Source organism: Sorex fumeus, unplaced genomic scaffold, assembly GCF_029834395.1.
Source record: "Sorex fumeus unplaced genomic scaffold, SorFum_2.1 ptg000029l, whole genome shotgun sequence".
Taxonomy (NCBI): Eukaryota; Metazoa; Chordata; class Mammalia; order Eulipotyphla; family Soricidae; genus Sorex; species Sorex fumeus.
The window spans coordinates 10,823,725-10,840,329 of NW_026606086.1; the positions used below are offsets into that span (position 1 = coordinate 10,823,725).

At 37.3% G+C, this 16,605-nt stretch overlaps 1 protein-coding gene across 1 annotated transcript in view; it reads left to right on the plus strand.

The window, feature by feature from the left end:
- Positions 1-16,605, plus strand: part of UNC13C (unc-13 homolog C) — a 626,361-nt gene that overhangs the window by 173,768 nt on the left and 435,988 nt on the right. Inside the window, exons 4-6 of the mRNA XM_056115400.1 lie at positions 14,124-14,202; positions 15,409-15,414; positions 16,484-16,555. Coding sequence (XP_055971375.1) covers positions 14,124-14,202; positions 15,409-15,414; positions 16,484-16,555 — 157 coding nt within the window. The remainder of the gene's footprint in view (positions 1-14,123; positions 14,203-15,408; positions 15,415-16,483; positions 16,556-16,605) is intronic.

Sequence of the window (16,605 nt, forward strand, 5' to 3'; positions counted from 1 at the left end):
TTTATTATTTTTTATTTACAAAGGGCTGGAGCAATAGCACCATGGGTAGAGCATTTGCCTTGCATGCAGCCAATCTGGGTTTGATTCCTTTGCCTCTCTCGGAGAGCCCAGCAAGCTACCGAGAGTATCCCACCTGCACGGCAGAGCCTGGAAAGCTATCCATAACATATTTGATATGCCAAAAACAGTAACAACAAGTCTCACAATGGAGATGTTACCAGTGCCCACTCGAGCAAATTGATGAACAATGGGCAGACAGAGCTACAGGACAGTACTATTTACAAAGTGGTATGCACACAAATACTGATATATGCAAAAATCTATATGAAACATCACACATTAAAAGTAAGCTTCATCTAGTTCCTTGTTTAAAAAAGATTCCAAAAACTTCCAGGCTGATTCCTGGTAAAGTTTCTCTGGTGAGACCTATCATTCTGTGGTTGTTTGGGCTCAGTAAATAACGAACTTGGCCAGATAGTCTTGGTTCAGGGGGCTATGCAGCTCTGTGGTTCAAATGCAAGGAATAGCATGTATGAGGAGTGTGTCTATCTTCCAAATACTAGTTTTTCCACTTTTATCCATTAGCTTTGTAGTGATTGTCCTAGTGCCCTGTGATACATATGCCTGTTTTTGGTACTTGCATCATGGAGCATGTGATACTGAGTATTATGCAGGTGAAACAAGACTACATCTGGCAGAGATATGTAGAAGTGCAGGGTTGAACTCTTATCTTCATGCATTCAAGTCAGATGCTTCAACAGTAAGTTACCTCCCTGGGATGCTAGTTCCTTTAGGAAAGTTTTTCTGTGTGTGTATGTGTGTCATTTTTTTAATGAGTGTTAATGAGAAGGTTTCTTGCACGCAGCATCCCAATACGACATGCTCCACCAGACTGTCCTCCCCACTTCCCACCATCTTCCCACCATCTTCCAGTCGTTATTCCCCTCCATTGTAAGCTCAACTCTGTAGAGTAGATCGGTTCTCAAGTTCTGTTATCTTTGGCTATTTATTGTTCCCTTAATATGTTTCTTTAATGAGAGTTACCATAGTGTGTCTATCCCTGTCTTTCTGACTAAATTCAGTCAGCATGATAACCTCCAAATCCAGCCACATAGAAGTAAATTTCATGATTTAATCATTTCTTTTAGAAAAGTAGTTCTCTGGTGTGTATATATACCATCATGTTCAACACAGATGTAGAGAAGTGCAAGAATGAACTCCCATCTTCATGCATTTAAGGCAGAGGCTCTACCACTGAGTAATGTTCCTGGGCTCCGAGTTCCTTTAAAATTTTGTTGCTGTTGTTTTAGGCACCATGATTTACATTAGTGTAAGAAGTTTTCCTACATCAGACCTTCCATCAGAGTGCTCCTGCCTGGTTCAAAGTTCGCTCCACAGTCATCCCCTTCTTCCAGTCCTCTTCTCTGAAATATTTGGGTTTTTCCTAGGTTTTTCAAATTGTGAATTATGTTTCTATGAAAATAGGAGTGCATATGTAATTTTCTGGATAGGGTTTTTCAGCCCATAAGGTAGATACAGAGAAGTAGAATTTCTGGTTCCTAGGAAAGCTCAATTCTTAGTTTTTTGAAAAGTTGCACTGGACATGGGGTAAAAAAAAAAACCTCATCCACTATTGGTGGGAGTTTAAAGTGTTTGAACCTATTTGGAAATCAATATGGACATGTTTCATAAATCAGTTCCTATTTTTAAAGTGTCTGCAATATGGGGGGAAGTCAGATATAGGCAGTTGTAGCAACATGTTTCATGTGTGTTATATACATGAAATAATTTGGGTGTAATGATAACTAGGTAAAATTTGTACTTAGGCATTAAAAACTGGGTCTGTTCACTTCTAGTGCCTTTCCTGGGACACTATTCTTTTAAGTATTTGTATAAGTTGCAAAGTAATATAGGTTGCAAAATAATTATTTTCCAACAGATGGGTAAACTAATTAAAGTCACTTCTGAACAGAGCAAGCTATTCTTGCAACTTTGGGTGAGGGTGCGATTGCTTGCTAATTCAGTGATGTTACTTAGACAGCCAGTTATAAGACTTGCTTCAGATCATATATCCAGAGAGTCTGAGAACAGATGAAGCTACTGAGGAGAGAAGTAACAAACAGGAATCACTGATCAGGCACTGTAGCACTGTCCATCCATTGTTCATCAATTTGCTCGAGCAGGCCCAGTAACGTCTCCATTGTGAGGCTTGTTGTTACTGTGTTTGGCATATCAAATACGTCATGGGTAGCTTGCCAGGCTTTGCCGTGTGGGCGACATACTCTTAGTAGCTTGCCAGGCTCTCCTAGAGGGGAGGAGGAATCGAACCTGGGCTGATTGGGTCGGCCACATGCAGTGCAAACGCCTTATCCGCTGTGCTATCGCTTTAGCCCCACTGATCAGGAAAAAAATAAATATAAACTTGGTACTATAATATCATCATATCCTATACCTGAATGTTTTGTTCAACCTGCATAATCCCAAAATCCACTCATCCCTACCCCATTGTTAATTCATGAAAAATGGTTGTTAGAATTTGTTTATTGTTTTCACTGTCCAACAGAACAGTGTCCTCCCGTTGTTCATCGATTTTGCTTGAGTGCGCCCAGTAACATCTCCATTTTGAGACTTCTTGTTACTGTGTTTGTCATATCGAATACAGCACGGGTAGCTTGCCAGGCTTTGCTGTGCAGGCAAGATACTCTCCGTAGCTTGCCTGGCTCTCCGAGAGGGGTGGCGGAATCAAACCCGGCTTGGCCGGGCTGCCTGTGCGCAAGGCAAATGCCCTACTGTTGTGCTATCACTCCAGCCCCCATTGTTTTTACTAAAATTAGAAATTTTATTTCTGCTCTAATAAATATGCAATACCCTTTAAAATAAGTCTACATGGGCTAATATACAACTATATCTCAACTTTGTTATTTTATCCATAAAGAAGAGCAGCACCTGAGATATAGAAGTGATTTTCTTTGTGATTCCTTGCTCTTTTTCCTTTGAGGTTAGCCATGCCTCAGGCCTTGAGGAACTACCTATCAAAGTGAGACCATTGAGTTGGGGGTGTTTCTCTACTCTTAACTTAAATATGGGTCATGATATATAATGAAGGAAAGTGTACAAAGCTTGATGTATCTTGTCTATACAGAATACAAGAGAGAAACTCTGTGATGATGGGCGAGAGCAGTATTACTTAGCCTTTTTTAGACTGTGACTCCTTATCATGTTATTTCTTTGATGAGGCCTCCTATCCTAGAGTTGGATCCTAAGTCTCATGTTACAGTGTGTCTTTGTATAATTTTCACCCATATCACATTTTGAAATATTGTGGGGACCCACATAGCCCCTGGTTGAGAAATTCTGGATGAAAGTTCAGAGTATTTCCAGAATTAATCTGGATACTCAGACAAGTTTTTAATTATTTGTATCTTAGTTTTAATTTCCCTAAATTACAGACATTGAAATGGAATATACCATTTCTTAGATCGTTTGAGTTTTATAGCTTGCCCTAGTTATTATTTAGTATTTTAATACTCTGTGACTCGAGAAATAATGACAATATAAAAATTAGGAAATCAAAATGAGACATGAAAAATGTTTTCAGGGAAAAATTTTGAAAATGGATGACTTGTCTTGAAAATGTGGAGAAGAGTGTAGGAATAATCAAGAAAATTGAAAATTACTTATTAATACTGTGCTCCAGGCATTCAGAGAATATATGTTTCCTTTCTACTTTTATGGAGCTCATTGATACTCAGAATTGCTGTATGAATTGGAGAAGGGACAAGATGGTGACTATAAAAGAGAAAGAAAAAAGCAGAACCTTTTATTTTTATTTATTTATTTATTGGTTTGGGGGCCACACTTGGGAATGCACAAGGTTTACTCCTGGCTTTGCATTGAAGAATTACCCCTAGAGGTGCACCAGTCCCCTATGGGATGTCAGGGATCCAAGATGGGTTGATGGAATGCACAGTAAGCTCCTTACCCACTGGGCTATCCCTCCAGCCCCAAGAAACCATTCTAAAGAGATGGGAACTTCACCATTTCAGTATATAAATTTACTAACACATGCCCCAAGTGAGCAAGAAATGGGAGATGTGAAATGCTGAATACTATTGAAGTTTCATTTGCACTTGACTTTAAGATTGAATAGTGTTACTCCGTTGAACATAATTTTTTTGTACAGCCATTAACTTTAATTCAGTTTTTTTATCATGTTTAAGCCAAGAATTACTTAACATTATATGGGAAAAAATAAAAAATTCACACATGCATATACACACACACACACACACACACACACATAGACACACACACACACACACTAGTTTTATTGAACAATAAAATGTAGACCTTAATATCGTTACCTCCAAAGAGAACATTGAGGGTAGATTAGAGGATACTGGGAAATTTCCAGTACAAATATGCATCATACTTTGTTGAAATGCTTAAAACTAATCTGGAGGTCATGAAGAGTAGATATAGGAGTCTGGAATGATGTGTTCTAGGATGAACTTTATTCTTTGAGTTTTTTATTTCTACTTTGTGATAGGGCTTAGAAAATTGAGAGGATAAAGACACTTTTTTGCTTGCTTGTTATTTTTTTGTGTTGTTTTGTTTTGGGTTCACAGTTGGAAATACTTGGGGTTTACTCTTGACTCTGCAATCAGAGATCATTTCTGGCAGGTTTCAGAGGAATTCAGTAGCCCAAATCTGGCTAATTCTGCATGTTAAGCAACCACCCTCATACTGTACTGTTGCTCTGGCCCAATAAAGGACTGCTATTTATTTATAAAAATTTCACTGGTTGATATTCTGTGCTTTACAATATGATTCGTATTGCACATAATTCCAACATCACACCCTTCCTCAGTGTATCAGGGCGTTAGCCCCCAAAAGAAACAAAAACTAATGAAAAATAGGAGACATGATTCTCTCCTCGCTGAGTCATAGTTCTGCCCATCCCAAACATTCACAGAGTTGATGTTGAATAAATCTGTCACTGTCACTGTCCTCACATTGTTCATCGATTTTACTCGAGCAGGCCCAGTAACGTCTCCATTGTGGCAATTGTTACTATGTTTGGCATATTGAATACGTCATGGGGAGCTTGCCAGGCTTTGCCCTGTGGGCAAGATACTCTCAGTAGCTTGACAGGCTCTGGAAGAGGGGTGGAGGAATCAAACTCGGGCATTGAATAAATCTATTTTTTTAATTAGTGAGTCACTGTAATTTACATACTTACAAACTTTGGTGTTTGCATTTCAGTCATACAATGATTGAGTACCCATCCCTCCACCAGTGTCCATTCTCCATCACCCATGATCCCAGTATCCCTCCCACTACCCCTCCTCCCGCCTCCCCCCACCCTGCCTCTGTAGCAGGGCATTCACTTTGTTCTCTCTCCATTTGGGTGTTGTGGGTTTCAAGAGAGGTATTGAGTGGCCATCGTGTTTGGTCTATAGTCTACTTTCAGCAGGCATCTCCTAACTCAAGCGGGCCCTACCAACACCCTTTACTTGGTTTTCCCTTCTCTATCTGAGCTGTCTTTTCCCCCAGCATATGAGTCCGGCTTCTAACCCATGGGGCAATCCTCCTGGTCCTTATCCCTGCTATTCTTGGGTGTTAATTTTCTATTCTGTTACTTTATATTCCACAGATGAGTACAATCTTTCTATGACTGTTCTTCTATTTCTGACTCATTTCACTTAACAAGATAGTTTCCAAGTTGGTCCACTTATAAGCAAATTTCATGATTTTATCTTTTAAATAGCTGCCTAGTATTCCATTGGGTGGATGTACTTAAGTTTCTTTAGCCAGTCATCTGTTCTTGGGCACTTGGGTTTTTTTCCAGATTTTGGCTATTGCAGCAATGAACACACAAGTGCAGATGTCATTTCTACTATACTTTTTTGCCTCTCTGGGATGTCACTTGTATCACTTGTCATCCTGTTCTCATTGATCTGCTCGAGCAGGCACCAGTAATGTCTCCATTCACCCCTCCTGTGAGCTAGTGTAGCCCAGCATCTGCTCACTCCAGGAACACGGAGACCCTCAAATTGTTCATTCAGGGTCTTGATGAGGAAGCCTGACCATCTCCTAGGTGGCTGGCCAGGCATTATTTTGACGTTCCATGGAATCCAGCTTCAGTAACAGCTCTAGTTCATCAGATGTTTCTGAATCGCATTATGTGTCTGGCCCATCTGATTTTCGATGCCTTGGCAATCAGGGATATTTTCTCAGAAATGGTATTGCTGGGTCAAATGGGAGCTCAATTTCTAGTTTTTTAAGAATCGTTTATACTGTTTTCCAAAAGGGCTGAACCAGTCGGCATTCCCACCAGCAGTGAAGGAGAGTCCCTTTCTCCCCACATCCACACCAGCACTGCTTGTTTTTGTTCTTTTGGATGTTGGCCAGTCTCTGTGGCATTAGATGATATCTCTTTGTTGTTTTGATCTGCATCTCCCTGATGATTAGTGATGAAGAGCATCTTTTCATGTGCCAAAAGGCCTGAATAACTCTATTTGGTTGAGATGGGAGGAATTCCATCTACTTTATAAAATCACTAGTTATGTTAGCTTCCATTTCAGAAATATGTAAACCTTAGGCCATGGTGGTCTCTGAAGCAGTGAAGGCAGCTTCCAGAGAGAAAAGCACAGAGAATCAGACAGGTTGAGAATGGTGTGATGGCCCCAGGATCTAACAGGAGTACAAGCAGAGCAAGAATCCTAAGATAAGAAATTGAAGAAGCCACCAGGATTTATTGGAGTAGAAAGGGGTTTGTAATATATCTTTTAAGTAATAAGTAATCTTGAGTATGAAAAATGACATTTTTAGATATGTTTTCTAGAAAAGCGACTTTATTGGCAATTTTGAAAATAGGCAAAAAATCAAACAGCTTGTCGAAAATAGACTATGGACTGAACATGTTTGCCACTCAATGCCTCTTTTGCAGACCACAACACCCAAAAGGAGAGAGAGAACACAAGGGATTGCCCTGCCACAGAGGCAGGGGGGGATGCGGGGGATGGGGGTGGGGGGGATATTATCCATGGTGGTGGAAAATGGGCACTGGTGGAGGGATGGGTATCTGATCATTGTATAATCGAAACCCAAGCAGAAAAAATTGTAAATCTACAACTGTACCTCATGGTGTTTCACTAATAAAAAAAATTAGTAAAAGTTAAAAAAAAATCAAACAGCTTAGCAAAAATAAAAAGACCCAGAATGGGCAGTGTAGGGGTGTATGGGGGGGCGGTCTATAGATTACTAGATTACTATATTATTATACTTAATTGGTTGCACAATACCTATTTTTATGCAAGCACCATACTCAGTATACTATCACTCTAATATTTAATATCTAATTTTACATCTTATAGCAAATTGAGATTCATCTTAATAACTAGTGATGTCTTTAAAGCATTGGCAGTCAAGCTGCTATTACAGTTTTATTCTTACCTTTATTCTTACCAACTTAGTTGAAAGTGTCCTTGAAAAAGTTTGACTGTTACTTCCAAGGATGGGTAGCACAACTGCAATCTTCTAAATAAAAATTAAAAAAAATAAATAAAACATAATGACATCTATCAGTCCTGCTTGCTTGCTTTGGTGTTTTATGTTAAGGTTTAATGCACACTCATGTCAAATTTTGCATCAGAGAAAAATATTTCTTAGGGAAAAATAAAAAATAATGCAGAAAAATTACACAGACTTACACAGACATAAATATCATTCAATATTAAACATTAATAGGAAAGAATAGATGCTAAAAAGAGGTCAAGTTATGAATAATATGTATAATGTAAAAATACAAAATAATAAAAATTAAAAATAAAATAAAAAACTTTATCTTACAGAATAATAATTTAGATAAATCCCATACATTAACAATTTTTAGGTGAAGAGCAACTCTAGAAAGTTGGGCTCTGAATGAGAAATTTGGAATAACTTAATTATTTTGTTCATATTTTACCTTTTAGGTATTTACTAAAACAGTGTCATAGTGAAATAATTTTTAAAAAGAAATTTTATTTGCATTTGCTCGAGCGGGCCCAGTAACGTCTCTATCATGAGACTTGTTGTTACTGTGTTTGGCATATCGAATATATCATGGGTAGCTTGCCAGGCTCTGCCGTGCGGGCGAGATACTCTCGGTAGCTTGCTGGGCTCTCCGAGAGGGGTGGAGGAATCGAACTTGGGTTGGCCATGTTGACCGCTTGTAAGGCAAACGCCCTACCACTGTGCTATCGCTCCAGCTATTATTTACATTAATATCTACAAAATATACAGGTTAATTCTTCAGAAAAATGACATTGGGTTAATTTTATTTTTATAAAAATTAGTAGAATAGTTCTGAAATTATTATTTTTTTGACTATTTTTGGTGAAGGAACACCCAGCAATGTTCAGAGTTTATTCCTACTTCTGTACCCAGTGATCATCCTGGCAGGCTTGGAGGACTAAAGGGGATGCCAGGTATTAAATCCTGGTTTGCCGCTTGCAAAGCAAACATTCTACCCACTGTACTATTACTCCAGCCCTTGCTAAACTAAGTACCATTTTTTAAAGGGATTGGGGCTGAATTGAATCATGAGTTAATGGGAATGGGATCCTCAATTACACAGACATAAATATCATTCAGTATTAACATTAATAGAAAATAATAGTTGCTGAAAAGGGTTAAATTATGAATAAAACATATAATGTAAATAACTGATCATAAGGAAAATTCTATTACATATTTAAAATATGTTTAACAGAAATGGTATATACATTATATATGTATGTGTGAATATTTATATATATTTATATTTAATATATACACACATTTACTACTAGCTAGCAAAATTTGGGCAAAATTGATTTTTTCAAGTTTAAAAGACAGTGCAGGTGTTATAAACAGGTCTTTGAGCTGAGCACTTCTTTGCATGGAGGAGTCCAGTTTCCTGGCACCATGTGAGCACCAAACATTTCTTCCATTAATTTTAATTCCTTTCTCTTCTTTGATCACCCACAAGTATTTTTTGGGGGGTGATGCCACACCCAGCGATGCACGGGGGTTACCCCTGGCTCATGCACCCAGAAATTACTCCTGGTAATGGGATGCTGGGAATCTAACCCTGGTTGACTGCAAGCAAGGCAAACGGCCTACCCGCTGTGCTATTGCTACAGCCCTAAGTATTTTTTTAAATTTTTATAACAGCTAGAATTTAGAAATGAAGTGAATGATCTTCAGTATAATTTGTTCAGTATAGATAGCCTTCCAACTCTTATGCAATGGCTTTAATATGTTATACTTATTATATTTGATCCTCAATTTAAATCCAATTTATTTATGGCGGCTTTGCTACTCTTACCATGCATTTACCATGTATTTCTTTTTCACATGACGTCTCTGATGTACTTGATCACCTTTCTGATTACTGAAACAACTAGGACTTTTAGAGTTAAGATCATGACTATCACAAAACCCAATAAGAAAAGTTTATTCCTGCTAAGCTAGGCAGCTAGAACAGAGGCCATTATTGTGTCAATGAAAAACTGTTCAATAATGTGCTGATAACCTTTTGTTGGCTTTTGTACCCTGTTTAAATGAAAGAACTGCTCAAAGTATGGACAAAGTTGTTTGTGGTGCAAAAACTCACTTTGAGCTAGAGGCCCCCCAGGAGATTTCCTTCAAGTTGGCAGAGGAGAACTTAACACCTTACTGATTGTCTAGCATAACAGCTGACACAAAATTTCAATTAAATGTATCAAATTTATTTCGACAAACATAAAAGTAATGAATTTTGATTTTGAATTTATTTTAAATTTAAGGGCTGAAGCAATAGTCCTGTGGGTAGGGTGTTTGCCTTGCATGCGGCTGACCCAGGTTCGATTCCTCTGTTCCTCTCTGAGATCCTGGCAAGCTACCAAGAGTATCCTACCTGCACACCAGAGCCTGGCAAGCTCCCAGGGTGTATTCTACATGTCAAAAACAGTAACAACTCTCACAATGGAGACATTACTGGTGCCCGCCCGAGCAAATTGATGAACAACGAGAGGACAGTGCTTTAAATTGAAAAATAATTGGGAATACTTATAAGAATGTTGAAAATTGAAAATCAACAGCGAAAATCTCTTTTGTCCTACTCCATTTTGCATAAACAACTATGGCTATTAAACTTACAAGTATCCTTCTAGATACTGTTCTAGGTAAAATTACACATGTATTCCCTTACCATTGTCTCAGTATCCTCCTCCATTCTAATCTGTCCCCCATACACCCTTTATTGGAAGCTTCCTACTGAAGTTCTCAGTTTCTGTTGCATTTGGGCATTGTTTATTACCCTATTGTATTTCTTTATTTATCTGATGTGAAACAAATAATTCAGCTTGTCTTTCTCCAGCCTGGCAAGCTACCAAGAGTATCTCGCTACCCATGACATATTCAATATGCCAAACACAGTAACAAGTCTCAAAATGGAGATGTTACTGGACCTGCTCGAGCAAAATCTCTTAGCATAATAGTCTCCAGATCCATCCGCATAGCATATTATTGAATGACTGCAGCCTTTCTCTTTTATTTATATATTATTTTCTCTCCTTCTCGGAGAGTCAGGCAAACTATCGAGAGTACCCTGCCCACAGGGCAAAGCCTGACAAGCTATCCGTGATGTATTTGATATGCTAAAAACAGTAACAACAAGTCTCAATGGAGACGTTACTGGTGCCCGTTTGAGCAAATTGATGAACAATGGAAGGAAAATGCTACAGTGCTACAGTGCTATATTTATTTTACTTCATCTTAAAGCTGGGTAGTATTGCACTGTATATATATATATATATACATATATATATATATATGGCAGAATATTTTGTTGTTTTCAGATTTTTATCACTATTGATAATAGTCCTAAAATGAGCAAAAGAGTGTAAATCTTTTTTTTTTCTGAATAGAATTTTTAAACTTTTGGTGTAGATGACAAGAAGTGGAATTGTTGGGTCGTTTAGAAGCTCAGTTCTTAGTGTTTTGAGAAGTTTTCATGTTGCTTTCCAAACAGGCTGGACCAGTCAACATTCCCACCAGCAGTAAATGAGGGTTCATTTCCCCCCACATCCACACCAACATTGGTTGATTTTGTTCTTTGTAATGTGTGTCAGTCTCATTGGTGTGAAGTCATATCTCATTGTTTTGATTTGCATTTCCCTGATGATAAGTGATGCAGGCAATTTTTTTCATATGTATTCTGGCCTTCTGATGTCTTCTTTGAGGAAGCTTCTGTTCATCACTATCTCCCATTGTTAGATGGGATGTTTTATTTTCTTCTGTTAAAGGCCTATCAGTGCATTCTATATCCCATATATTAACCATTTTCAGATTAATGGTTAGCAAATATTTATCCATTCCTGAGGTGTCTTGCTTTTCTGGTCATCATTTTGCCAGACAGAAGCTTCTTTGGTTTGTTGCAGTTCTATTTGTTTATTTTATTTTTATTTGCTTGGCCAGTGGCATTTAATAATTGAAGGTAATTTTAGATTCACTATCATGAAGTTATCTACCTATGGTTTTCTCAATAAGGTTATATATTGAAAATTCATTTTTTATTTGACTTTTTTGCATGGTATTAGAAAGGGGTCTGGATTATTTTGCATGTGTCTGACCAATTTTCCTAATACCATTGATTGAAAAGACTTTCCTTACTCCACTTTATACTACTTGCTTCCTTATCAAAGATTAGTACCCATATACCTAAGTATCTGTCTCTGAATTCTCAATTTTGTTCCATTGGCCTGAGAATTTTCAGTACTGCATATTTTATTACTACAGATTTATAGTATAGTTTGATGTTGGGGAAAGAAACCCTCCCATTTTCTCTTTTACCTAGGATTTATTTGATTTTTCAGGGGTTTTATTTCTCCATATAAATTTTGATAGTATTTGACCTCTGTCTTAAAAAAATTGAATCTATATAATGCTTTGAGCTAAAAGACAGGTTACCTACTCTCACCACTACTGTTGAATATAGTGTTGAGGATTCTTGCCATAGCAATTATACAAGAAATGACATTAAGGGCATCCAGATCAAAAAAGAAGTTAAACTGTCACTATTTTGAGAGGACCTGCTACTACTTAGAAAATCCTAAAGCCTCCACAGTAAAACTTCCTGGACATATTAGACTTGTACAGAAATTAGTAGGTTACAAAATAAACATACAGTAATTTATGACTTCTGTATATGCAAATAATGAAATAGAAAGAGAAATAAATTTAAAACAAAAACACCAACAATCCCATTCATAATTGTGCCTTGAAATATCATTTACCTGGGAATCAGCATAACAAAAAGTGAAAGACACACAAAAAGAACCATGAATAACTACTAAAAAATGTAACAGGGGAACTTTAGAAAATTGAAACACATCATCTATTCATGGATTGGAAGTATTAGTGCTGTCAAAATGACAAGATGAGATTATATTAAATTAAAGTTCATTTGTGTTTGTATTCTGTTTATTTAAATAGTTAAATAAACACTTCAAGCTTAAATGCTCAAATAGCCTTCAAATACTTAAGTATACTTAAACAAGTTCATCTAATTATCATATTTATACCATTATATACATTAATATGTAGTAGCACTGTAGTAGCACTGTCCTCCCATTGTTCATCAATTTGCTCGAGCGGGCACCAGTAATATCTCTGTTGTGAGACTTGTTGTTACTATTTTTGGCATATCGAATACACCACAGGGAGCTTGCCAGGCTCTGCTGTGCAGGCGGGATACTCTCGGTAGTTTGCCGGGCTCTCCGAGAGGGATGGAGGTATCAAACCCTGGTCAGCCACATGTAACACAAACGCCCTACCCGGTGTACTATCACTCCAGCCCATAATTCAATTATTTATCCTTCTACTGAATATTTAGATTACTGTAACAAAAAAAATTACAATGTGCCCCCATACAACAAATTATTACTGGGGTGCCAAGTTTTAGGGCCATACCCAGTGGTGCTCAGGGGCTACTCTGACTCTATGCTTGATGGCCCTTTAGTTTTCTTGGGAATCATGTAGTACCAGGGATTCACATGTGGTCAGTGGCATACAAGGAGAGTGCCTGTCACCTCACAACAAATTATTTTAATCTTATAAATTTATCTGTGGGATAAATTCAGATAAGTGAAATTCTGATTTAATTATTATCCCTAATAATTTAAATTTGCCTATTGTTTGTTGAGATTTGGGTTTTTAATCTATGATAAAGCACACAAGTTTTATATTTTTATAATGAAGATAATTTCTCTGAGCAGGGCGTGGGCCAAGCCTGCCAATGTTTAGGACTTACTCCTGGCTCTGTTCTCATGAATCACTTTTGTCAGTGCTCAGAAATCCAATGTGATATTGGGGATCAAAGTAGGGTTGGCCACAGATGGGAGAAGTGCCTTAACCCTGGTGTATATCTCAGGACCCCCCAAAATAGTTTCTTTACCTGTAAAGTCAAATCATACTTCCACAAAAACTGCTTGTTTTTCTTTATCTTTCATTTCTCTGTGAGTGTTTGTGTGTGTGCGTGTGTGTGGGTTTGTGTGTGTGTGTGTGTGTGTTATTTTGGGGCTATATTCAAGAGTGCTCAGGGCTTGCTTCTGACTCTGTGCTCAGGGACTGCTATTGGTGGTACTATAAGCTATTCTGGGCATTAACCAGTGTTGGCTACATCCAAGGCAAAATGTCTAAATTCCATTACTGTCTCTCCTACTCACGTTTTCTTTTTCCCTGAAAACACAAAGTTCCACACACCTAATGGTGTTGTTAATTTTTCGGTCAGTCATACAAAAAGGGAAAGAGCACAGTATAGAAGTCTACAAATATCTAGATTATCTACAATTACCTAGAACTATCCAAATGGTCTGGTAAACTGGGTGTGGTAGATATAGTCTTTCTCCTTTTTTGGTGAGCTCCCAGGATCTTGCATCTTTGCCACCTTGTTAGTGAAACAATAACAGTGACTTTTAATCTCCTTATTGTTTAATCTTTTTTTAATTAACAATTTAATTTACCTCATATTTTTTACTGTGAACAGAAGGTTTATACACAGAAAGCCAGTTATCTACTAAAATCATGCTCCTCTTTTTCTCTCCTGTTGTCAGGGCTGGAAGGGGTCTTTATGGCATTGACAGTATGCCTGATCTCCGCCGGAAAAAAACCTTGCCTATTGTACGAGATGTGGTAAGTTTTAGATTTCTTTGATTACATATTTTTTTCTTTTCATAAGACGACATATTTTCCTTCCCATTAGGTGTCTAACTATATGTATATTAGGAATCTGAACTCTACTAAGCAGAACATATTTTTTTTAAGATTTCTAAGTAGAGGAAATAATTCTGAACTTTAATATTTATTGAGACAGCAAAGGACCCTGTAATTAAGTGAAAATGGTTGCAATGCATGCTAATCTGGCTTCTACAACTGGGCTTTGGTGCATTATTAATGAGAACCATATCAATGAACAGTTTAAGACTTTTTTTTAACATCCCTTAATCCAGTGACTTTAATATTTTATGAAACAAGCAGATGATATTAACTAATTCTTTTTTCATAGAATGGTTTCACAGCAGTATTTTGGCTACCGTGGAAAGCTGATTCATGTCAAGCATGTTCTCCAGCTCTCTGGGCGATGCTCCTACCCCTTATTTCTTCATTAGATGATGACCATATATTGCCTTTTTGAGGTTCCAGAATTGACCTCAGCACCATGTGGTTGGCACCCTTTTCCTCACCCACATACCAGTGCAGCCCTAAAAGGCTTTAGAACTACTTGGAAACTCACACTCAAAAAGTTTAAATTAAGTTAAAAGATCATATCTAGCAGAATTAATAAGTAATTCTACCATCTAAAGAAAACCATGGTATCCAAGTCACCAAATCTCTATTAACACTAAAGATTACTTTGTATACTCAAAGTATTCAATTTTGAATTGTGCCAGAAATAACCTAGAACTGTAAGGAATTTTATACACATTATAAAAAATAAACTCATTGATGTAAAAGAGCATTTTCTATCACCTACAATGTATTCACATTTTTTGTAGACTTTTACAAAATGATTTGTGACATAAAAATGAGTTTTCCCAGAGAGCAGAAATTTTTTACAACAAGAAAGGACAAATTTTATTATATGTTATTTTATATTTTGCTACAAAAACCTTTATTTGAAGTTCATATCTCTGTTTTTAAATCAGTAAGATTATATTTTTTACTAGAAGGACCTTATACTTAAATGCATGATGCATTCATATAATTAGTTGAGATTTTTGCCATTATGCAGTCAATTTTTTCAGAGTATTGGGTTTCTTAAGCATTTTATATTTTTTCTTCACTTTTTATTTGTCTAATCATTTGTACTTTGCTTCCTCTGGCATTTGGAATCTTCAGGCCATGGTGAGTGAATTTTTTTCAATTGATTTGTGTTGTATTTTTACCACTCTTAGCAAATATATATTGCACTCATGCTTTGCAAAAAGCAGAACATATGGGGAATTAAAAATCAGACATAAAAATATAAGAAAACTTGGGTTGTCTGAGAATTCAACCTCTAGTTCATTTCTGAAAGACAAACCAAATTGTGTCTACAACAGGTGCAGAAGCAGACTAAAATAGAACACAAACATAATTTTAGGTTTACACAGTGGGAGTGAAGCTGCACAGAGAGTGCTTGCTCAAGATTGTTCCAATTCTGAATGCTTGGCTTTGTCGTTCCAAGAAGCTATGCTTCAGACTTGATAAGCTACTCCATTGTGGCCTCCTTATGGGATAACAGATTTAATATTACTGTATAGAGGTCTGAATTTCAAAGTTCTGTAGAGTCCTGTTGGGTGTATTAGACTGCATATATTTCTGATAGCAAGAGTGTAATGGTTCTATTTTTCAGTGGGGAATCCATGGAGACCTGGCTTTTATCTTAAATTTCTGTTACCCTTACTGAGTGAAAAAACAAATATGTCTCTCCTGATTCCCAGCTGATAAAAATTGGCAGTTGTAAGAACATGTCCTGATTATATATGTGGCAGACTATTCCAAAGAACTGTGAAAACTGACAAAACTGAACCAGTGTGCTTCACACACAGACCAACTGAGAGTAGTCTTGTTTTATGAAGGCATTCATCCATGACCACCTTGGGGGGAAAATGAAGTTTTTTGTTGAGTGTATGAGTGATTCTATGATTATACTTAATACCTTATGCTTAGCCTGAGTGCTTTCTAAGTCCCTGAGTCGTGTTCCTGGCCCCTTATCACTGAGGGTCCCTATATAGCAGAGCCATCAGGACATTGTGAGCACTTGTTGATGACACTGACTTTGAACTTGCATACTTGTGCGTGCCTGACAAGAGCTCTAAGTCCCAAAGTTATCTTTTATATCCAGAAAGATTATTTTGCATTTCTACTATCTGTCGAGCAATAGGGTCTTGATTCACCTCTTGTATCCATTACTTGATTCCATTTATTTCAGACCCTGGCTGCCCGGAAGTCTGGACTCTCTCTGGCAATGGTGATCAGAACCTCACTAAACAATGAGGAGCTGGTAAGTACAGTGTCAGTTACTATGTTTTAGTCATAATTGAGGGTCAATGC